Source organism: Sinocyclocheilus anshuiensis, unplaced genomic scaffold (genome assembly GCF_001515605.1).
Source record: "Sinocyclocheilus anshuiensis isolate Anshui unplaced genomic scaffold, SAMN03320099.WGS_v1.1 scaffold1231, whole genome shotgun sequence".
NCBI lineage: Eukaryota > Metazoa > Chordata > Actinopteri > Cypriniformes > Cyprinidae > Sinocyclocheilus > Sinocyclocheilus anshuiensis.
The window spans coordinates 631012-655293 of record NW_015536698.1 but is presented as its reverse complement, the minus strand read 5'-3'; the positions used below and the strand labels follow the sequence as shown (position 1 = coordinate 655293).

The following is a 24282-nucleotide window of genomic DNA, read 5'->3' as shown; positions in this document are numbered from 1 at the left end:
TGCTCTGCACCTCACACAAACCTACTGTATTCCGCCAGAGAGGACTGCGGGTGCAACGCATCGTCATTTTGATTACTTTTGGTACTGCTTTTGACATTTTTGCAATAAATAAATGATTGTAATTGCATTTATCTCTCTGTCATGTTTTTCTTATACCGTACAGAAATATAGCAACAGTGGCTAACTGAACAAATTGCTCTTTCTTTAAATAAATTCAGTTATAATTAAAAATTTCTTAGGGATACAAATCTTCCTCAGCTTATGCTCTAAAACTATAGTGAGCCCTTTTACATTAGGCCTACTATAAGGTTACAGTTAACAACAGAGCCCAAACTTAAATCTAATTACTATTTATTTTTAACTATAATAATCAACACTCAAATTAAAAAATTGTATGCAAATATGTAAATTGCACTCATAACTTTTTACGTTTTTTAGCTAAAAATACGTAGCGATTTGTACGTTTTAAACGTTGAAATACGTCTAAATTGTACGTTTTAGCATCAATAAAAACGTACAAAAATTTACGTTTTGTGCTTGTAAATGTTACGTATTAATACCTACGTATAAACATGAGACCAGGCTGAAATACCAGATATGTCCTGCTGAAGGTCACTCAAAGTCTCGAAAGTGTGGCTTTCTGTCTCATCTTGACACAACTCCTAAAACAGCATGTATTAATCATTCACGTCCCAGTGCTGCACTACCTTTGAAAAGAGACGGACAGGCCTTTTTAGAAAAGGTCAACCTTTCAAATGGCCGCCAGGGAATGAGAGAGCGTTAAGAGATCATTAATCACTCTTTGATTGACACAGAAGTCTTTGTATCGTAACTACAGCAATGTAACCATGCTGACTGTTTTTTAATTATGCTCATTTACTATAAATTGAATCTATAAATTTACTTAATCTCTGATGACTGTCACAGCTTTTTAATCTTGAAAAGGACAGAAGTACCTGAGCCATGCTAAATGAGGTCAACGATCAGCAGTTTTTAAAAACATTTTAAGCCTAAATTTTTTTTTGCCAAAAGACATTTGCATTTGTAGCTTTTCTTCTTTGGCTCTTATATACAGTACCATTCAAAAGTTTGGTGTCATAAGTTTTCTATTTTTTTAAGAATTTAATACTTTTACTCATCAAGGATGCAAAACATTTATTAAAAGTGACAGTACAGAAATGTATAATGTTATAAAATCTTTCTATTAAATGAATGCTGTTCTTTTGAATCCATCAAAGAATCCTGAAAAAGTGTAATGGTTTTCAACATTCATAATAAAAAGAAATGATTCTTAAGAAAAAAAAAAAAACTCATATTTTTCTCATAACTCGTTTCATAACAGATTTATTTAAACATTAAATAATAAGACATCACTAACAGGTAAAGTAAAATATAATGATGAACTATTTTTACAACAGCTCAACATAAGATAAGTTTTACTTGAAGGCTTTTTTCCTTTAATTTCCAAGGATATATATCTACAAGAAATTCTTGATATCAGTATATTATAGGGGTGCAGCGGTACACAAACACAGATTGAGCGATTACATGAGGTATGAGATGTTCATTCATGTTTATTTCACGTTAAAACTAGTAGTAAAGAGGAAGGGATGATCGCGCTGCCGTTTGAACTGAGGCATTATACAGTGATCTGTCGCGCCACATCAAAGAGCGTCAAAGCGGCATTTATTGTTTGAATTTCCTGAAAAAAGGACATAATTTGAAAGATGAGACTTTGTTTCTTATTAAAAGTAACAATAGAATGAAGTTCCACTCGTGCAGTGGTTAAACCAAGGCTGACAATTTTCGGTATGAATGTGTGTACCGTTAACACCAAAAAACTCATATTTTAATGATTTCTGAAGGATCATGTGACACTGAAGACTGGAGTAATGGCTGCTGAATATTACTTAAATATTATATTATATTAAAAATGATATAAAAACAGTTTGTTTTTTTTACTCTATTTCTGATCAAATAAATGCACCCTTGGTGAGCATAAGAGACTTCTTTCAAAAACCATAACAATCTTACTAACCCTAAATTATTGATTGGTAGTCTACATTTGGCCTGTCATCATTTTTTAGTCACTATATGGTGAAATTTTTTTATTTTTTATAATATAATATAATATTATACAGTGATCTGTCGCGCCACATCAAAGAGCGTCAAAGCGGCATTTATTGTTTGAATTTCCTGAAAAAAGGACATAATTTGAAAGATGAGACTTTGTTTCTTATAAAAAGTAAATATATAATAAACTGGAAGTTTCCAATGAAGTTCCGCTCGTGCAGTGGTTAAAACAATGCTGTATTTGTTCGGTACACATGCGTACCGAACCGAAAGACCCGTACCAAAAATTTTCGGTACGAATACGTGTACCGTTACACCCCTAATATAATATAATATAATATAATATAATAACATTTTTAATATTTACATATAAACATTTCAGTCATGACATCTACAGTTCATTTAACTAGTTATGAGGGTTAACATACAGTAAGCATGTAATATTTTCCCAAGCTAGAGAAGTGTGTACACTACATGAGGATACCGGGGTTCTGTGACACATTAGGTAATTACAGCACAGAAACTGAGGGGCTTACAGTAGAGTGGAGCCAAGAGAATAGTCAACGAAACAATGGAACAGCACAAACAAACCTGTTTCTCCAAACAAAGAAGGTAAAGGGGGAGAGTGGCAGAGAGAGAGAGAGAGGTAGTGAGATAGAACCCCCATAGGATATGTCTGTGCCAGAGTAAACAAAACATACACGCTAGTCTCCCATCACTAGAAATCAAATTAAATGGCGGGTAAAGTCTCCGCAGACTGAAAAAGGTATGTTCCATCTGACTCTGGGAGAAGAACGAAAAAGGCTTTGATTAACATGACATACCCTGACCTAAAAGAAAGAACCAGAAAAAGACAATGTGGTAAATACTAATAGGAGAGGTATGTGACCCAGGATATTGTAGCATGAATTATTGATTAGATCGGAGGTATGTACCAGCCTCTTACTGCATGAAAAAAAAAAGAGAAAGAAACCCCAAGTGGTGTTTACTGGTAAGATGAACTTGCTTTCTTTGACATCATGGGCACCTATGTAAGAGCGGAACTAATATGAAGATGTGCACTGCAACTCCACTGGGAAATCATTTTATGTGCTACAGGTCATTTTACACATCCTCAAAAAAAAATAATAAATCACTCAGTGGGCTGACTCTGGTTCCTCCTCTACAAAACTTTTATTCATGTACGGCTCAAAACTAAGACTGGTACTTATAGTTGGTCTCAGAAAAAGGGCAGTGATCAAGCATCCATCATACTGCTCTTTATCATGAAATTTATTTAATAATAGTAGCTCTACTATTAGAAGCTCTTCTGGGCTGTGAGATCACACTTGGCTGCTTCATTCAAATTGCTTCTAGCCCTTTGACTGGTTTTAATGTCTTGGAAATTCTCTCTATAGTGTTCACAAAAATTAAGTTGGTCAAAATTGAATTATAAGGACCCGTGTCAATAATTACCCTTTAAGAAACTCTCTGAATAGATTCTGGATCACTAATGCCATCTCAGTGGCCTGTTTTGATTAAATTTCATTATAACAAACTTTTTTTTCACACCGAATTGTGCAGTTTGGATTAACCTGATATAAATAGTACATGCATGGGCATGGTTGGAATTCATTCAGAGGAGTTTTATAATAATTTATTTTTAGAAACTGTGGTACATTCTTACCTTATGTACATACTGCAATGGCAATTGTGTGTAAGATACAAAGGTCACAAGAAATATTACTTACCCCATTTATTGGGTAGGTCTTCCAGCTTAGTTCTCCCAGCACAGCTGTAGTGTCCAAGAGAACCACTATGAAAAAGACAAAAAAAAAGGTTGACAACTAGGGTCAACTATAAAAGTCTCCAATACACAATGAATCAATAACAAAACAAATACAGCCACATGAAAAATGAAGAACATTTATATAGATCATTTAATTTTAGGTAAAATAATAATAATAATAATAACAAAACAAAACAAAACAATACAATAAAATAAGTCAAACCTTTTTATTGGATTCTGTTGATCCAATTAAAAAAAAAGCAATCTGAATGATTCATCACACAAAGCTATAGTATGGCTTGAGAAAACTTGAAGATACGTTTATGATACCTTTACGAATGACTGAATGAGGCATTTTTATATAGCGCTTTTATTGTGTATTTCTCTACACCCAAAGCGCTTTACAATCATTGTTTATTAGGGGTGCAACGGATCGTAGATGATCTGTGACCCATACGGATCAGGCTGCACGGTTCGGCACGCATGTGATTCGCGGATTAACTGTTAAGTTTAACCATCATAGAGTGAAAGTTTATCATTTGCACATGTTTTGTCTTGCCAGTTTACACATTCAATCAATTTTAACTTGCATGCTGTTTTCTGTGCGCTCAGCAGCTGCCGCACGCAGCCACGCACCCGAAGCGCGCACGCAGAGTGAGAGAGACACCGCTAAAACAGCGAATTGATTCCTCTTTCACATACACACAAAGTTATGTTAAAATACCCGTTTTGGCACATATTCTAGTAAACACTGTCGGTTATGTCTTAAGTGAACGTAAACAGCTGAGAAAGAAACCGGATGTGTGTCAGTATTAGGTCCATGCATTTGGTCTTAAAGAGACAGCAGCCAATAAACACCTGTTTCTGTCTGCTAATCAAATAACACCACAGCTCTAACAAATATGAATCTGTATTTAACTTGTGCAGTGAGCATTATTGTGTTATTTTACACTTAATTATTACATTTCTGCACCTGAATGCTACTGTTACTGACTTTATTTGTAACTGTTTTGTTGTATTTGTCTATGCTTGTAATTTGTGTAATTGTTCTTGTTTTATTACTAACTTTATTAGTTAAGCTAGTAGTTTTTGCTGTGGTATAGAAGTACTTAAATATGAAAATGTACTTACAGTCTGTGAGTCAGAACAGCCGGCATTGTAGTCTACTCTCCCAGGATCAGGAAACAGTCTGCACACATCTGAATATTTGGGTTGAACTGTTCTGGAACAGTGTTGTAAATACAACTTAACCACTGATTTCTAGTCGTTTCCTCTTTTGGAAGGTAAGACCAGCACGGATCAGCTCTAGGCATGACGAAGCGGATATCGTCCTCTTTTGGAAGGCCAAACAAAGTAGTTTCGCTTTCACAACGAAACACACAGCGTCTTAACGACATGGCGCCAGCAGCAACAACAATACTACAGCGAGAATAAAAGTTACGCCTTCTTTCTTTGCATGAACATTTGGGAGGTGTTATGCAAATCTTCCCACATCGTGACGTAGACATGTGGGGGAGTGTTAGAATGAGCCGTTTTAGGTAGGCGTGGTTGACTCTTAACTTTTATAAAGAATATATCTCTTTGGATGTGTAAAAAAAAAAAAAAAGACAATGTAAGAGCCATTTTCAGCAAGGCAAAGTCACACTCTTTATCACTGTGAAATCTGGGAAGAGCAGGTTTAGGTTTTTCATGCTATACTAGCAATCAGCATGTCCGACATTGAGGTTCAGATGGTAGTTGTACTACAGGAATTCCAGTTGTACTACAGGAATACTAAATATGCCTGTGGGTTAATGGCTGTTTCCTACAGGATCATATGACTGCTCCTGTGGAGAGGGATGCGACAGGGATTGAAATGTGCCCGTAAATGATGGTGACTGCACATACTGTAGCTAGTCCCTGTGGGGGTCTGAGTCTCATATGATCTAGGTCCTTTTTCAAAGCCCCTTTTTACAAAAATATTTTATTTAATCGATATTCATCAATATTTCATTTAGTTTTTTTTCCTATTGTAATTTTTGTCTACACTTTTATGTTGCAGATATTCAAATTTCATTTGTAAAAATACACACTGATATCTATGAAAGTGCCAAAACTAATCAAAATAATAATCTTTCAAATAAAATATGATACCATATTTTATTTATCAAACACACATTGTGGAATTCAATATGAAATTTACTCTGTTCCTCTATCAGTTCACAGCCACTCACTTTTGTTATTTTTTTGTGAGAAGTGGATGAATTTATTGTCAATTTGACAGACTCCAACTGTCAGCAAACAGAAGGAAATAACACAGGTAAATGACAGTCTCACAGAGCTTTATTTAAGGCTTCAGGTGAGGAGCAAGCGATGATCACATTTGAGATAATGAGCTGATAATCTTGAGCATAGACTTAGCTGAACAGTCCTGTGGCTTTCCTTAGCAGGTTGTGGCTGATCCGGTATGCTGAGCTGAAGACAGAAGAGGATGGCTGACGACTGGAATGGGTCCGATGAATAGGTAAGTAGATAAAGTAAGGAGCCAGGTAAGTTGATACACGTATTTAAACAACAAGACCAGACACTGAGGTGGCGATGGGAAGGTTGCTTTATACTGTGACTTGATTGGTGCTGACAGGTAGTGCATCAGAATTCTGGAGATTGTGAATGAGTGGGTGGAGCAGAAGGATCTGGCGTTGCTGGTGACTTTGTGACAGTAACCCCCCCTCCCTCCACCTCCACAGGCGGCTTCAGATGCCTGCACGATTTGGCGACGAGGACGGCCACAGCCCCAGGGGTGCAGGACGGTAAGGATGAAGAGCGTGGAACTTCGTCAATAGGGCAGGATCAAGGATGGTGTTGACTTGGTAGATGTGATATTCCTCTGCAATTTCTGGAGGAGGAGGTACGTCAGGCTCGCCAGATCCTGTGGGAGGTTAGTGAACGGTTTGAGGAGAGAGGCGTGAAAGGTAGGTGCAATGTGGTAGTGATAGGGTAAGTCAAGTTGGTAAGTGACAATTTATCTGCCTCCTGATGGTGCAGGGACCTATGTTGCGGAGACTCATCTTACGACTAGGCACCCAGAGACGAATGGCCCTGGTGAAAGAAAGACCTTTTGACCCGGATAGTACTGGGGAGTGTTGGAGCAGCGAGTATAGGCCAGGCTGTTGAAGGTGGATATGTGCTGAGTCTCAGACCCTCTCGCTCTCCTGGAACCAATGGTTCACATTTGGAACGTCCAATGGCTCAACTGACTAGGGAAACAGAGGCGGCTGGAAGCCGAGTATGCACTGGAAAGGTGTCAGGCCTTTCCAGAACTGTGGCCCGCTGTCTGATACAATGTCTTCGTGTAGCCCAAAGTTTCAGAAGACATGTTGAAAGAGGAGTTCTGCGGCCTCAAAGGCAGTGGATAGTCCCTTCAGAGTTATGAGTTTGCAGGCCTTAGAGAACCTGTCTATGACCACCAGGATGCAGGTATGGGAGTTGGAAGTAGGGAGATCAGTCACGGAATCCACTCCGAGGTGGGACCAGGGCCGAAAAGGGATGGGCAATGAACCAGTTTACCTTGTGATAGGTGTTGGGGAGTCTTGGATATGGTGCAGACTGAGCAGCTCTTGACGAATTGGGAGACTTCTCGAGCCATGTTGGGCCACCAGTAGCGATTTTGAGGGAGCGAGAGGGTTTACTGGCTGCCTGGGTGTCCAGAGCCCGGAGATGTATGTACTGAGTCCAGAAGGGTTAGCCATAGGGATGATGGTACATTAACATTCCCTGCTGGACCTCCTGGCGGAACAGGTTCAGAGCAAGTGGCTTCCATGATCTGGTCATCAAGGGACCACTGGATGGGACTCACAATAATGGCTAGAGGAAGTATGGGTTCTGGGGGAGAGTTACTGTCTTCAGAGAGATGGAGACGGGAGAGTGCATCTGCTTTTTGGTTCTTTGTGCCAGGCAGCTAAGTGACTGTGAAGTTGAAGCGGTTGAAGAACAAAGCCCAGTGGGTTTGTCAAGGGTTGAGTCGTTTAGCATCTCAGAGATATTCCAGATTACGGTGATCAGTTATGAATTCAAAAGGGTGGTTGGCTCCCTTCAGCCAGTGTCGCCACTCCTCTAGGGCAAGCTTGATAGCTAGGAGCTCCCGGTTACCGATGTCATAGTTTTGCTCCACCGGAGATAGCTTCTTGGAGTAAAAGGCACATGGATGGAGGATGATGATGATGGCATCAGGATTCCAGGACAGAGATTTGGGCTTATTTCTGAGGAGTGAGGTGAGGGGTGCACAGATTTGGCTGAAGATGGAGATGAATTGGCGATATAAACTGGCGAAACCTAGGAAACGTTGAAGTTTTTGATGGTGGTAGGTTGAGGCCCATCTCTGATAGCTTGCACCTTCCTCTGGTCCATGTGAATGCCGTGGTGGTCGATGATGTAACCGAGGAACTGAATGGCATCTCGGTGGAACTCACACTTCTCCAGTTTGAAATACAGATGGCGCTCTCTCAATTTCTGAAGGACCTGTTTCACATGGTGGCGATGTTCGGGCAGGTTCCGGGAGTAGATGAGGATGTTGTCGATGTACATGATCACAAAGTGGTGGAGGTACTCCTAGAACATCTCATTCATGAATCCTTGGAAGACCGAGGGTGAGTTGGAGAGGCCATACGGCATCACCTGGTATTCATAGTGGTCTGATGGTGTTACGAATGCAGTCTTCCATTCATCACCCTTGCGGATCCGAGTGAGGTTAAAAGTGCTACGCAGGTCCAGCTTGGAGAAGATATGAACCCCATGAACCTGTTCCTGGGCGGCAGGGACCAGAGGAAGTGGATAATGGTACTTGACCGTCTGGGAGTTAAGGACCCGGTAATCAATGCAGGGTCTCAAGCCTCCGTCCTTCTTACAGACAAAGAAGAAGCTGGATGCAGCTGGTGAAGTCGAAGGGCAGATGAATCCTTGTTTGAGAGCCTCCTCGATGTACTCCTCCATGGCCTTCTGTTCCAGGATGGACAGCGGGTAAACTCTACCTTTTGGCAGCATTGCCCTAGGCAGCAGGTAAATTGCACAGTCCCATGGCAGATGAGGTGGTAATTCCGTGGCGGCCTGCTTGCTAAAGACATCCTGGAACGCCCTGTAAATAGGAATTTCTGAAGTTTCTGAGGTCTCTGGACTCTCAATAGTAGTGGAACAGATGGCCACCTCTCTTGCCGTGGATGAAGATGGAGGTGCAGATGGCTTCTGAACCGAAGAAATACAATACAATAGTTTTGAAGACAATAATCAGTCCATTGTAGGATCTCACCAGTGTTCCACTTCACTTTTGGGAAATGTTGGGTTAACCAAGGGAGTTCCAGGATGAAATCGGCAGTTGAACCCTCCAGTACCAGAAAGGAGATGGGCTCCAGATGCAGACAACCGATGTGGGATGTGATGGTTGGCGAGCAGTACAGGACCGTTCCTTTGCCAAGCGGTTTTCCCAGGATAGTGTGCATGTTTAATGGTTAAGGACAGGTTCCCCTCTTGAGGTTGAGTTGTTGAGAGTCAGTGAGTCGTGGTGGTTGGACTGGACAGGCAGACATCAGATGCCCCTCTGCTCAACAGTATAAACAGAGACCGTTGTTAATTCTCTGTTGACGCTCCACATGGGTGAGTTGGTATGAGTTGATTTGCATTGGTTCTGATGCTGGAGGTGTAGCAGATGGTGAGGAGGGTGGAGGAGATGCAGCAGGGAGGTACATGGTGCAGGCTTTTTGAATTAAATTCTCCAGCACCACAACATCTTCGTAAATGGCCATTTGCTGGCGGATGTTAAAATCGAGCTCATAGTCACTCATAGTGGATTGGCCTTGGCCTAACCGGAAGAGTTGATCGTTGATTGACAGCTCACTGGTCATTCGGCAAAAAACCTCTTAGAAGTGGGTGACAAAAGCAGTGAGCGAGTTGGCTATCGGACCGTTGGCATCCCAGATGGATCATTCCCTTTGCAGAGTGCGTCCACACAAGAGCAAGATTATATAGGCAATCTCGGCCTGATCACTGGGGAATAATTGAGGCTGCATCTCAAAGAAGAGTGAGCATTGGAGTAGATATCTTGTAAGGAATTGGTGGTGAGAGGTTGAAGAGACTGGCAAATGGCTTGTACGAGCTCAGCAAATGGGTCCGGGTTCCAATCACCGCTTGGCTCTGTATTGTTTTGCATGTTAGCGGTCTGGTCTTCTGTCAGCAAACAGAAGGAAACAACACAGGTAAATGATAGTCTCATAGAGCTTTATTTAAGGCTTCAGGTGAGGAGCAAGCGATGATCACAGGTGACATAATGAGCTGATAATCTCGAGCATAATCTTAGTTGAGCAGTCATTGTGGCTTTCCTTAGCAGGTTGTGGCTGATCCAGTGTGCTGACCTGAAGACAGAAGAAGATGGCTGACGACTGGAATGGGTCTAAGGAGGTAAGGAGGTAGATAAAGTAAGGAGCCAGGTAATTTGATACACGTATGTAAACAACAAGACCAGACACTGAGGTGGTGATGGGAAGGTGGCTTGATACTGTGACTTGATTGGTGTTGAGAGGTGAAGTGCATCAGAATTCTGGTGATTGTGAACGAGTGGGTGGAGCTGAATGATCTGGCATTGCTGGTGACTCTGTGACACCGACATGATCATTGAAAGCAACTGATCATTAAAATGTGTTTAAAACACAAATTGCATACTTAAACATATTTGTGAATCAGAATATCAGATATTTCACAAACTAGTTAACATGGTTATGAATATTTTGAATAAAAATAAAACATCAGGCATCAAAATTAAACTAAAATCATCATCAAAATTAAACTAAAACATCAGTCATACAGCACCATTGTAACTGTGAAGCATTACATGACAAGTTTGATGCACCACCATGGAAACAGGAATGTGAATCGTTCTAAAACAAAATGGTCACATTAAAATAAAAATGTTATGCTAGGGGCTCAGAATGTCTCAAAGTTTGCACTTTTTATAGGCCAAATAAGTGGTTTTGACAAAGATTCCTCTTGTATTGTTTGATTTCTACTCAGTCATCGAGACCTAACTTTCGGTTCAGTGTGCATCATAGACTGGCTTTAGGCCTAATCTGGTAAATATCTCTTAATAAAGTCATTACAATTTGATCATTCCGTCCCAATATGCTTGCAGACATGTTTAATCTCCCTTCATTGTCAGAGAGAAAGTGAGTGCGGAAATTTAGGGATAATATGTCTCGAGACAGAGACACTGGGTCTAGACAGAGGTGTAATGTGATTTAGGATGAGTGGCCAAAGTGCCTAACCCTCTAATTCACATTTTTGTGTTTGGGTGTGTTAGTAGCACAGATCCATCTCTTCCAGGCAGAATCATCAGGCATTGTCAAGCAAATTTGATCAGGGTGAACAGTAGTGCTCAGCCTGTCTGCAGGCTCTCTACAGACAGGCACTCATCGAGGATCATTACGTTAACTCTTTGACAACACATATATGGATAAGCTGATTATTAGCTCAGTATTACAACACATATTCAGAAAGCTGTCTTACACACAGACCGCTTTGCTGAGTGAGAATAATGATCACTCCCTCATAGGCCAAAATCAAGAGTTACACTCTAAAGTTTATTCAACCAGAAATACATTTTTTTCCACATTTTAAATACTGAATTATGGCTAAGTAGGAGAGAGAATGGCACATACCCAGACTTTGTGTCATGAGTATATTATGCCTGTGACACACTTTTATTGATAGACATTGTAATTAAGTCCTGGTGTAGAGACAAAGGAAATTGCACATTCATCATATCAAACTGGCATATGTGGGTGAGCAAATTACTCTTTTTTTTATTTTGAGTACTGAATCACCTGCTGGGGGCAGTGGATGTGACTAGCTTCAAAGAGGAAATTTTATTAGCATGAATGAATGAATGAGCATGCAGTGTGTTCATTTCTGATTGGTAGTTTAATTTGTATATTCTTCCGCCGTGGTTTTTGATATAATGTCTTTTGTCTCTGTTAATGATGTCAAGCACAAGGGATCCATTAAGAATCTTGTTGCCTGATTATTGGTACTTTCTTTGTATCCGTATTTAATTTCAGGCAATGCTAATAAATTGACTGTGATTGGGTTTTTGCTGGGTGACTTGTTGTTTTTGCTGAAAATTCTGTCATTTACTAATATGTTGCTCAGAATTTTAGTTTGTGTAAAATTAAAAGGGGAAATTCTGAATAATTCTGGCCACTTTTGTCCATGAATCTTCAATGAAAGGAGACTGGAGATTTAAGCGTAAAAAAAAAATCACTATAAAAAATAGTGGTGCAACGGATCACAAAACTCACGGTTCGGATCATATTACGGATTTTGAGTCACGGATCGGATCATTTTTCGGATCAGCAAAAAAAAAAATAAAAATTTGTGAAAGCTTACTTTAAAGAATTTGCCACTGATGATTCAAACACAAGTTTTGAGCAGTGTAGAGTAGAGCTTGTTGTTTGTCATTTCTCCGATCACAAATGCAGACACGGTTTTATGTTTACACGGCACGGCGCGATGCAACGCAACGCGTAAAAAGACAGTATAAGTCATTATAATCCGTAATTATGTCCCCACTGGATGCAACAAATGCCTCGTTTATAATGGGTTTTAATGTTTTTGTCTCGTCGCTCCGGCCAGACCACGGCATCACAGTATGGTAAGGGGCGTAACATTTCCGTCACACGCTTGAGGTATTCGGCCAATCACAATGCACTGGATAGCTGGCCAATCTGAGCACACCTCACTTTTCAGACCGATGAGCTTTGTAAAAATCTACACGTTTCAGAAAGGCGGGGCATAGAGGAGAAACAATAAATGTACAGTATGTGGAAAATAATGTATTTTTTGAACCTTAAACCACATAAACACATTTCATTACACCAAATACACCAAATAATGTTCTTTTTAGCAACATCATATGACCCCTTTAATAGTCAACAATGAAAGGTTGCAGTTGGTGATATACGTTCATTTTTAGATCACCCCTGGTTCTCAACCAGGGGCCCGGGGCTTCAGTAAAATTCCAAGGTGTCCTTAGGATGATTTAAAGGTATTTAAGTTGTATCTAAATTATTATCAATATATATAAAAAAAATCTAATCTAAATTAAAATGCTAAAAAAAAACTAAAGGGGTTGATTTCCTATTCTTCTATTTTAAAATTAATACATAATCATAGTTTTCTTAAAACTAATGTATCTATTCTGGTATTTATGTTACAAGCAATGTCTGTATTTGGTGTCTGAGAGATTACTGAGGGTTTGACCCATGTCAGGAATGCAGTAACAGTGTTCACTCATTTAGCCTGGCTTCCAGAGAATAAATATGTATTTGTTTTGTAATAATTCATCTGAATCATTATATAATCAAACTATATATTTTATAGAAAAGGGGTTATCAGTTTGAACTTTGTTCTTATTAAATTTTATTTTATTATATTATTATAGCTGTATGAGACATGTGAAGACCAACACACCACATGCATCCAGTAACTCTCACATATGCCTAATGTTTATGATTCTTTTAAGGTTTATAGCACCATCAATTGCTATATGTTAAACTCTGACAGTGAATTATGTATGCTCTGTGATCTGTGTGAATGTATTGTTCTGTGCCAGTGATGTGCTGCATCTCAACCTTCAAGGGACAGGATATTGCATATGTTTTATCTAATGTAGGGATGCATGATATGAAAAATATTAACCGATACAGATAACCGATAATTAAGTCCTTCTCATGGCCGATTCCGATACAGATACCGATAACCAATTAGTTCACATTTTTATATTATAATTTTCATATAATCTGCAGTTTGTGCACCCAGGAGAATAGAAAATCTAAGATGCACTGATGAAACTATTTTAGTAGCTCTGGCCTAACTTTAATAGCAAACATCAGTCCTGACTCTTCAAATGTTTTTATTTTTAGTGTAAGGCTCCACAATACTTAGTAACAGAAAGGGTTTAACAGAACTATGACAGAACTATGGTTTATCTGCAATTAACAACTCATTAACAACACATTTATATTCAAGTATTTAATGCATAACAAAGAAATGCATCTATTCAACATTTAGTGCATGAGGAAGGTATATAGACTGTCACGTTAATGCCTCCTGAATGGGGACATCGACGCTCCGTGTTTTAGGCTTAGCGCTAGTAGCTGCTGCCGTGGCTGCTTCATATTCTTTTAATACAGCTTCGCCGCCATGATGAATCTTTAAAAGTGAAATATAAGATTTGTTGTGTTAAATCTTGACGCCTTTTCTCCTCCTCTCGGAATCCTTGCTGAACATGCTTTGCAAATAGCAATAGCATTGTCCTCCGTTGCCACCGAGGAAAACTTCCAGACTGGCGAAGACATGTTCACAGATGATGACGTAATGAGCGCAACAGTTTTTAAGCTGCAGTCACTTGCACTTGGAAAGCATATGAATCTTGGATAAATCAGATTGATTGATTGATTTATCAGCAAGCGTACTTTATCGGATCTAGTTATCGGATTTCATTTATTTATCGGAGCAATAAAAATTATGTAATTTTCACCCATATCGCCCGATAATTTATCTGTCCGATAAATATCGTGCAACCCTAATCTAATGGTATATTTGCAGGGGCTGTTTAGGAATATGACAGGCATGTGACCATGCCAAAGGAACAGTCTGCAGGGAATCAACAGCTGCCCAGATGAGAAGTGCCCTCACAAGATTTATGACTCACCTACAACCCTTACAATAGTTGATAACGAATGGAACTTAGTGTCTCCAAGATACTGTCTTTAAGAAAAGAACATCATGTTTGGATGTTGCTAGAATTATCTGTACTGTTAACTTATCAGGAATTGTAGAAATGACATCAATATGACTATAAGTACTAGTGTTTCTGCATTACAAGTTAGTTTGAGGCTAACTCCTCTTACTCATTTTCTATGGCCTTTGGAAGTGTGGAGAACTCTTCAGTCTTCAGGAAACACTCTGTCAACTGACTGAACTTCAAATTTGATTCCTGGTCTTCATTGAGCATATTGGTCTCTCTATGGGGTTTAACTGTAATTTAACTGTAATACAAAACACACATAAAATAAGGATATAAACTACAAATAACCCTCACCCCGCCCTCTATAACTAATGTTTTTATTGAAGAACAACTTCATAAATAAATACATATTTTCTTACTCTGTAATTTTGTCTCCAGGACAAATATTCTTAAATCTAGAAACATTTACTTGAGAAACAAGATATTACATCTTGAATGAATGAATCAAACTTAACTGACTTTATGTTTATAACAAGAAAAACATCTGCCATTGAAGAAAGAAAAACTTGTTTTCCCTTTGAATTAGGTTTATTTTTCTTAGCCTATTGGCCGATTTTTTTTTCTTGCTTTAAGTATACAGTAAACTCACTTAATTTTGATCATTAAAAAAAATCACAAATTCTAGCCACCATACCAAAAACATATCTGGTATTTATAGTGAATTATTCGCCTAAAACAAAAAGGTCAGTGAACAGCGTGAATTAAATAACTCATTTGACAATTGAAAAAAGGGGAAAAGCCTCAACAGCTTGTAATTAAGACAGTATGGAAAATTCAAATTACCAGCCCTTAGAAGTAGATAATATGGCTGGCAAGGGTAATGCTGCCAATGGCAAGATGCTTTCCAGATGGGACTATTATTGATGGTCTTATTAGAAAAAGCAGAGCGGGTTGTCTTGCTGCAGCCGAATGTAACTAGTGTTGACAAGATCCACAAGCTTCATTTCAAACCAAATCAGCTGCTGAATGTTTGTTGTCTCTCTCCCTCCGCCTCAGTGTGGCGAGTGAGACATCAACAGAGACACATCAGAAGTGGCAGCTAGCGCCTATGTCTGTCTGTAAAAATCTGGAGTCCCTAAAGTAGGCCACATGGAAAGAAGGAAAGGATAAAAAAAGAAAAGAAAAGGCAGATGAAGAAAAAGCTTGAGTATCTGGGCTGCCTCTATAGCTTAGATGTTTTTTTGATGTGTCATATCGGAAGATCTGGATCTTGTTTTTAACTTGTGTTTTTAAGCTGTTGATGACTGGATCCCAGTATTGAACATCCCATTAAGTGACACATTTAAAGGTTAAATCCAAATCTAAATCCATTCAGCATGAACACAGCTTTAAGATATGCCTATAGTTAAGATTTCTTCCAGGATCTTCAGGATTATAAAAGAAAGGCATCAAAGACATCTAAGGTTTATTATTGGATTATAAGTGAGTCTTCTCTATTTATTGAAGCATCAGTGGAAGGGAAGATCATTGCAAATGATCAAATGTTTGCAACACTGATGTAAAGAATTGTATTATTGACAATTAGGAACAAGTAGGGAAGTGAATCGTAAAGAAAAGTGGTTCTGGTTCCTCTTAACAATTACAGATCTTTATGTACTGTATATGTATGTACACTACCGGTCAAAAGTTTGGGATCAGTAAGACTTGTAATGTTTTTTAAAGAAGTATCTTATGCTCATCAAGGCTGCATTTATTTGATTAAAAATACAGAAAAAGAATAGAGGTTTCTATTTTAATATACTTTAAAATATAATTTATTTCTGTGATGCAAAGCTGAATTTTCATCAGCCATTACTCCAGTCTAAAGTGTCACATGATCCTTCAGAAATCATTCTAATATGCTGTTTTGTTATTACAATTATCAATGTTGGCAACAGTTGTGCTGCCAAATATTTTTTTTTTTAGAAACTGCAATACTTTTTCAGGATTCTTTGATTAATAAAAAGTTAAAAAGAACAGCATTTATTCAAAATATAAATCTTTTCTAACAATATAAATCTTTGCTATCACTTCTTATCAATTTAACACATCCTTGCTGAATAAAAGTTTTAATTTCTTTCAAAAAAAGAAAGAATAAAAATGTACTGACCCCAGACTTTTGAATGGTAATGTATATTGTTAGAAAATATTTATATATTAAATAAATGCTCTTCTTTTTAACTTTTTATTCATCAAAGGATCCTGAAAAAAAGTATCACAGGTTCCAAAAAATATTAAGCAGCACAACAGTTTCCATCATTGATAATAAATCAGCATATTAAATGATTTCTGAAGGATCATGTGACACTGAAGACTGGAGTAATGATGCTGAAAATTCAGCTTTGCATCACAGAAATAAATTATATTTTATAGTATATTAAAATAGAAACCATTATTATATACTGTAATAACATTTGCCATTTGGTCCTGGTATTATTATTTTTTTAATAGAATAAATTCTGAATAAGATCATACAACAATATTATTTTAAAAATATTTTGTACGCTCGAAAGAAAATTTAGTGAAAAAAGCAGCAACATCAAACACAGAGTGTGCAATGTTAGCTGAAATGTCATTCCCGTTGTGTGTCTCAGCTGGATGGCTTTCATGTTGATAGAGACAATGGCTTACTCAACCTACTGTGGCACTGATGAGAAAAGCATTCTGGGATATGAATAGATTGGGATGCTTGTCAATTTCTGCTTTGGAAGCAACGATGTAGTATTGACTGGTCATTGATCTTCAGTCAAGGGAGAATGAATCTAGATAGCATGGTGTAACTCCTGCCATTTGTCCTTAAACAATCACCGCCATGAAGAACCGATTCAAACTATAAATCAAATGATTTTCGTATACTGTACTAGCCAGTACTGACAGGGTTAATAGAAACTAAAACTGTTTCTAAGAATGAAATAAACACAAAATCAAGCACTGAACCAAAGCCTACAAATATGGTATAAAAATGCTGTCGCTGAGGCCGTACCCTTTCAAAAGGTACTAAACTGTACCATTATCAAACATAGATTTTGGAAGTCAATATGCAATTTACTCTGTTCCTCTCTCAGTTCACAGCCATTCATAAATAGTTTTATATATTAAGAAGAATAAGAAGGTTTGTAAGTAAAAACAGTAATATTGTGAAAAATCTTTACAATGTAAAATATTTTTTTCCCTCTCTGTTTTAATATATTAAAAAAAATTATTTATTCCTGTGATGGCAAAGCTGAATTCCCAGTGTCACATAATCTTTCAGAAATCATTCTAATATGCTGCTCAAGAAGAAATCTGTGTTATTATCAATTTAGATAACAGTTGTTCTGCTTTATATTTTGGTGGGAACGTAAATACAATGTCATGTTTGATCAATTTCTTAAAAAAAAAAAAAAAAAACTTAACCGACGCCCCACTTCTGAATGGTAGTGTATTTGAAAAATAATTGAAAAATAATAAATACATTGAAAAATAATAATACTAATAATAATATATATATATATATCAATTTCAGAAAAATGTTAAGTAATTGCTATTTAGCCATTTTATTCAAAGCTAAGTACTGAATGCCTGGGGTTAAGTGCTTTGCTCAAAGGCAAAATGGCAAAAGTGGTTGTCAGTTCTGCAGATGTAATTCTCCAATTCATGGGTAAATGCTGCCTAGTACTCAAAACCTGAGACTTTTGTATTATGACATTAAGCTCTGGACTCTTCCAGTGGCAAATCAATCAGGTGTGCAACCATTCACTATTATTAAACTTTATTAAGAAAAAAAAAAAGTTAGCAAAGAAAAAAAAAAAAGTTAGTTAATAAAAAACAAAAAAAAGTTAGCACTTTTTATCATTGCATGAAGATATATATTTTTTACGGTATAAAATCCAAACATCAGCCACAATAAATTCATTACATAAACTCTGGACTAGAACCAACAGTGTGCACTGGCTTACTAAGCTCTGACATTTAGCCAAATGATCTAAACAAATTATTTTGTATCTTGGCTCAGGGAGATAATAATGGTTGGTAAGAGAAAAAGAGATGCGCGTGAGTGTGACAAGAAAGCCTAGATCCATGCAACTCATGTTCTCTCTCTTTTTTTTGAGAGATGAAGACGAGAAAGGTGACATTTGGAATTTGAATGTCACAACCGGAGAAAAATGGCCCTTTGTCAAACGCTTGCGATAAATTGAGCTGATAAGGACAGCGCTGCATGCATTAGTGGTCTTTAGCCGAGCATTTAGTGTGTCTGAGACGATGTGGAGGAGTAGGAAAAGGAGGCACTCGGGGTTAAGGCTAAGATCACATTGCACGAGCAGGTCTGTGCACCACAGTACGCAAAAAGAGCTCATCTCTTCTGTTACTTACATTATAACAAATCTGTGTTTTATTCAGCTTTAATAAATGTAATATCTGAGCAAGAGGGACGGCGCATGTCCAGGGTGTCAATGCAACACAGGTGGAACCAATACAACCAATTCAAAAATGACAAAATTAAATGACACGATGATTTTTCTATGACCTTGATCTGATAACGAGAACAAGAAAACAGGCAGACACAAATACACACACATATAAATTCCATTGCTGGCAGCACAAAGCCTTATCCTGCTCCTTTCTCTCTCTTTGAAGAGCCATTGAAGTGTTGAAGGTATAAAGAGAGAAACCTCAGAGGTTCGGCTCCACAGTGTCTATAAAATCAATAAGTGCACTCCACGCGGCAATGATAGCCGCACAAACAGGGCAGCGGGCATTAACAGGCCTCTGTTACAGTGCACAATTACTGTTTACATAGCACTTCCTGACACACACACCCGTGTAGCTTCAGCGTTGCTGTAACACGCTTTAAACTGTGGCTCTCTGGAGAAAGAGACGCAGACGCATATGCCTATATTTCCAACAAAGTGCAACTTTGAACAACTTTGAACAAAAGAACAAAACTCTGACTCTGACTAAGCCACATGACTGCAACAGAATGGAAGACAAACACACACAGCTTAAGATCAGTCAGTAGCTACTAGAGTTGTGGGCCATTCAGAAGTGAATCGAGATGACTTTTACATTCCCGTTAAATTCCTGAATTTAAAATTAGGTAGCAAAAGTATGCAGAATTGCAATTCGAATATGAATGTAAGGAAACTAAAATGAATTCAAACTCATATAACTGTAAAGTAGAAAAGCAAAGTAGTAAAGCAGTGTTATATTGTTAACTAAAACAAAAACTATTAAAAATTATTTTAGTAGTTGAAATAAAGCTGAAATAAAATAAAATATAAATATTAGATGAAAAACGTAAACTTAAAAATTCAAAATGTTGACTGCATCAAGCTGAAAACGTGTAACTAAAAGTTTAAATTAAAGTGCTAAACTGAAATTAAGAATAGAAAAATGCTGATAAAAATGACAAAAGCACATGATAAAATGAATAAACAAAAATTACAATTTGAACTGAAACTATAAAAATAGAAGCATTTTTTTTTTAATGTTTACATTTTAGGCATTTGGGAAAAAAAAACTTTTATTCACAGAAAATTAATTACATTCAAGGTACATATTTTATCAGTTCAAGCACTTCCTGTGATTCGAACCCTTGACCTTATTGTTGCTAGCGTCATGCTCTACTGTTTGAGCTAGATGAATGATAAACAACTAGGGATGTAACGATTAACCGCGAGCTGGTTGAAAATCGATTCAAATATGTGACGATTCAAATCGGTTGAGATGCTAAACAAATCGCGATTAATTTAGGGGTAGGAGTTTATATGAATGTATGTCTGAGGGGAACTTGCTGTCTTTAGAACAGTTTAGATGGTATTTTTTCTTGTCATCTTGCCTCTGAATAATGCATATTAAAGTTCATAAGTGCAGCGCTGCTTTGTTTACAGCGGAAACCAAGGGAACGCTTTAAGCGCCACCTGCTGGCAGAGAGTGAATCTGCAATAATAAAAGGACACATTTAATTTATAATTTGTCTTAAATCTCATTTTGTAAAAAAGACAAAAAAAATTGTGAATCGAATCGAATCGTGAGTTGAGTGAATCGTTTCATCCCTATAAACAACAAATATTAATTAAATATTAATAATATTAATATTAAAAATATTGGCTTAAAAATGCTTGTTTTGAAGTTGGTATAACAGCGATATAAATTCCATCAATTGTTTCTTTGCTTCTCAAACAGAAGTACAATTCATCTAAGGGATAACACACACTTTATCATCTCCCATTTTGACCACTGACAGGCATATATGAAAACCTAACTGATGTCTGAAGAAAAGGAGGTTAAAAAGCCCTCGTAGAACACTTAAGCACCACTCTGGACTGATTGGAGGAGAGCTTGAAAACATTGCTATCTTACAGCGATCTGATACCCATTTTGAAGTTTCTCTTGGTGCAAGATGACAGTTGAGCATGATTGGCAAGAGCAGTCCGTCAAGTATCAGCACAAAATGGTGGTTTTAATAGTGACTGGTTTTACAAGAGGGTCAAAGAGGCATTTGAGATTCGGCTACGAGTACGAGGAGCAGAGAAGTTTGAGCTTATTCAGAGTACAGTCTTCGTTTAAATGGATTTTTAAGGGCTTTGAAGAGTTCTGCAATGAATGTCCTGCAAAGTGTTCCTGCAAAATGAGGTAAAGAGAAGCATTTGAAGTTTGATTCTAATGCTACAGTATATAGCATAAAAGAGCAGACTGTTCTTATATGGCAGTGCAATAGATAAATATATTGCGAGGTTATGTAGGGTCGTCTCTGCATGCATACTAATTGGACATTAGCATCAGTGTTAATCACAAGACGGGACTTTTGTTCAAGTGAACTGCAAACCCTCAATTTCCATTTTTATAGATTCACATTGGAAAGAACTGTCTCCAGATCTATTGCCTAATTTGTGATGGTTAAAACTGAGAAAACAGTGACCTGTTAAATAACCGTTTTCCATCCCAGCTCCGGAAAAAAAATAAGGATGACTCATAACTGGATAAAAAGTTTTAAATGCCGTGCAAGCCAACTCAGGTGGTTTGAGTGTTCTCTCTTCTGCACATCCCACACAAATATGATCCCTTCCTCTCTCTTTACGCAACACACACACAGACATAACACAAGAGTCACTTGTTCTTGCAATGTTCGTATTCAAAATACTGCCATTTAACTATTTTCCTGCGTGAATGACCACTGCGAGTTACAGTTACAGGCACACACAGGGGGGAAATGGGGCAGGTGCAATGAGACACCATCACTGCAATCCCGTCTCATAGGTGGGTGAGACCCGGGTGTGTTGTAATGTAGGGTGAGTAAATTAGGGTGACCATAGTCATAATCATGCCCAGCTCTCTCCTGTGGTGATTTTAAAAGTTTCTGTGTAAAAATCTAAAAGATTTACTGGACAAAACACAATTTTAAGGTAAGAAGTAACATTTTGAATCTTGTTTTAAGCTTTGTTAGTGATCATAGCAATGAATGTTAATGAAAATGTCAGAAAAATAAGTGACAAATCTGTACAACAGCCTGTCACTGGGACAGTACCCTAAAACGTACACCCACTTTACCTTTAGTACATCTTAAGATACTAATATGTATTTTTTGTTTGTTTAATCATTTTTATCATCAGTTTATCATCAGAACCACCAGGTCCTCTTGTTCTAACATCCACACAAGCATTTGACAAGGAGGGTAGCACTACTTTTCAATATATTTCTACAGGATCCACAAAGGTGACACAAAATTGGACAACGTCACAATTATTAGTGACCAATATGCACTCACACATGTTTTAAAGATTGTTAACATGTGCTTTGTATGTATTTCTGCATTTGTTTGCAATTTTATTTGAAATAAAATGTTTCCCATAAGCCTATGAATAAATAAAACTTTTTTAATAAAATGAAGCAGGTTGGTTTAGATTGAGGAGTGTATTTCTGAGCATGTGATGCATGTGATTTCCACAAATTCATGCACAGAAGCATGTTTTCATTTGGTGAAACAACCCACCCAGGCAGTGCCAACAACAGCACTTTGTACTTGACCTTTATTTACAGTTGTAGAGACAAATTGTACATTTCTAAACTACTTGAATATGAAACAGACACATATGGGAATATCATATCAGTACCTTATGGGTACCCAGTTTGTATGTAAGACTGGCTGCAGAACTACAGAATAACAGTAAACACAACGTTTATAATCTGTCCTGCACAAATAAAAACAAACTATGATATTCCGAATTGCTGGCACAACTGTCGATCATTAGCCAGTTATATAAATCTATAATGCTCTAACCAAACTTAAAGACTGAATGCGATTAGCGTCTCCTTTGCAACCAATACATACAATATACATACCCACTGTGCACATGAGTAGGTTATGATATAGTAACAACCTATTAATCACAATTCATTTTAACTCACCTTGGGTTGAATGGCCGGGGTCCGACAAAACCAATCCCGGTAAAGCAAACATGAAGAAAAATCTTTTAAAAGTCATTTTTGTATCCAGTTGTGCACGTAAGTCGGTGACAGTTACTAAAGAAAAGAGACCGAGACAAAATATCCAGTCACAAAATTCATGTAACTATTGTAAACGATTTTGCGCGTCAACCGCCTCGTTCCCCGCACCGCGAAAACGCGGATACAGAGCGACAGAAATGCCAACCCATTACGCACAACTACCGGCGGCACTTGAAAAACTTACAGAATTTACCCCATAAATAGGATATAGACTGTGAGATAAGTTGTCCCTAATGCTGTAAGGCAATCACTTGAAATAACGAACTAGACTAAGTGTGTTCTCCAGTCGTCAGTATCCATAAACGGGCTTTCCCCGTCTATATGCGTTAACACGCGCTTCTCTTCATGACACTATGTGCCGTCGACCCGAGCCTGTATTACGCGCTTAAACTAGCCGAATCAGTCCAAGAGGTCTCGCGCACGCACACAGACCTGGCACGAGAGCTTCCACGACGCGTTCTTGAGGTGAAAAGCCCAAGTGAGGTTTGCGGATCTAGAAGGAAGATCAGCTCATCAGCACTAGAGGGTGTTCGTTTCCACACTGTGCCGTACCGTCCCGCGCTTCTGTCAAGGCTAGGGAAGTCAGGCGTGCTTATTTAAAACAAAGCACATAAACAGTAAGTCTTCTTTGGTCTGCGTCTCCTGCAAGGACCGGAACAGACTCAAGCTGCATTAGTTATGCATTAATGCTCTTTGGTGCGTTTTCATCAAGACACATCTGCTGTGTGTAGACTTAATTCTACTTTTAAGATTTTGAAACATTCTTAAGCCATTTTATACTGTTGCAATTATAGTAATTTTAGCTTATCACCCTGAACTATATTAATGCAAGATTATTATTAATGCACTGTAAAATATTGGCAATATTTTGTAGGAATTTACAGTAATTTATTACAACTAAATTCAAAATTTGATTATGAAATCAATTCAGATTAGGTCATTTTCAGTCATAACAAAATTGTAATGTATGTTGGATACTGCTGTAAACAGCTTTTTGGGGATTAGTGTTCCCTTTTGTCTGGAAACTTGGACCTTATTTATTTTGATTAATGTTCCCTATGCAGTTGATGTAATAGTGCTTCAGAACACAGTGTGGTTGCACTTTGTTACATGTGGAACAAAAACTAAATTAAATAATTGACTCTTA

General features: G+C 37.7%; 1 protein-coding gene across 1 annotated transcript in view; it reads right to left on the bottom strand.

The window, feature by feature from the left end:
- The window catches only part of LOC107655062 (ephrin type-A receptor 6-like), a 39833-nt gene extending 16256 nt beyond the window's left edge, over nucleotides 1-23577 (bottom strand). The window contains exons 1-2 of the mRNA XM_016442462.1: nucleotides 23037-23577; nucleotides 3804-3868 (exon numbers count right to left, since the gene is read on the bottom strand). Coding sequence (XP_016297948.1) covers nucleotides 3804-3868; nucleotides 23037-23112 — 141 coding nt within the window. The 5' untranslated portion in view covers nucleotides 23113-23577. The remainder of the gene's footprint in view (nucleotides 1-3803; nucleotides 3869-23036) is intronic.
- Between the last annotated feature and the right edge of the window lie 705 nt (nucleotides 23578-24282).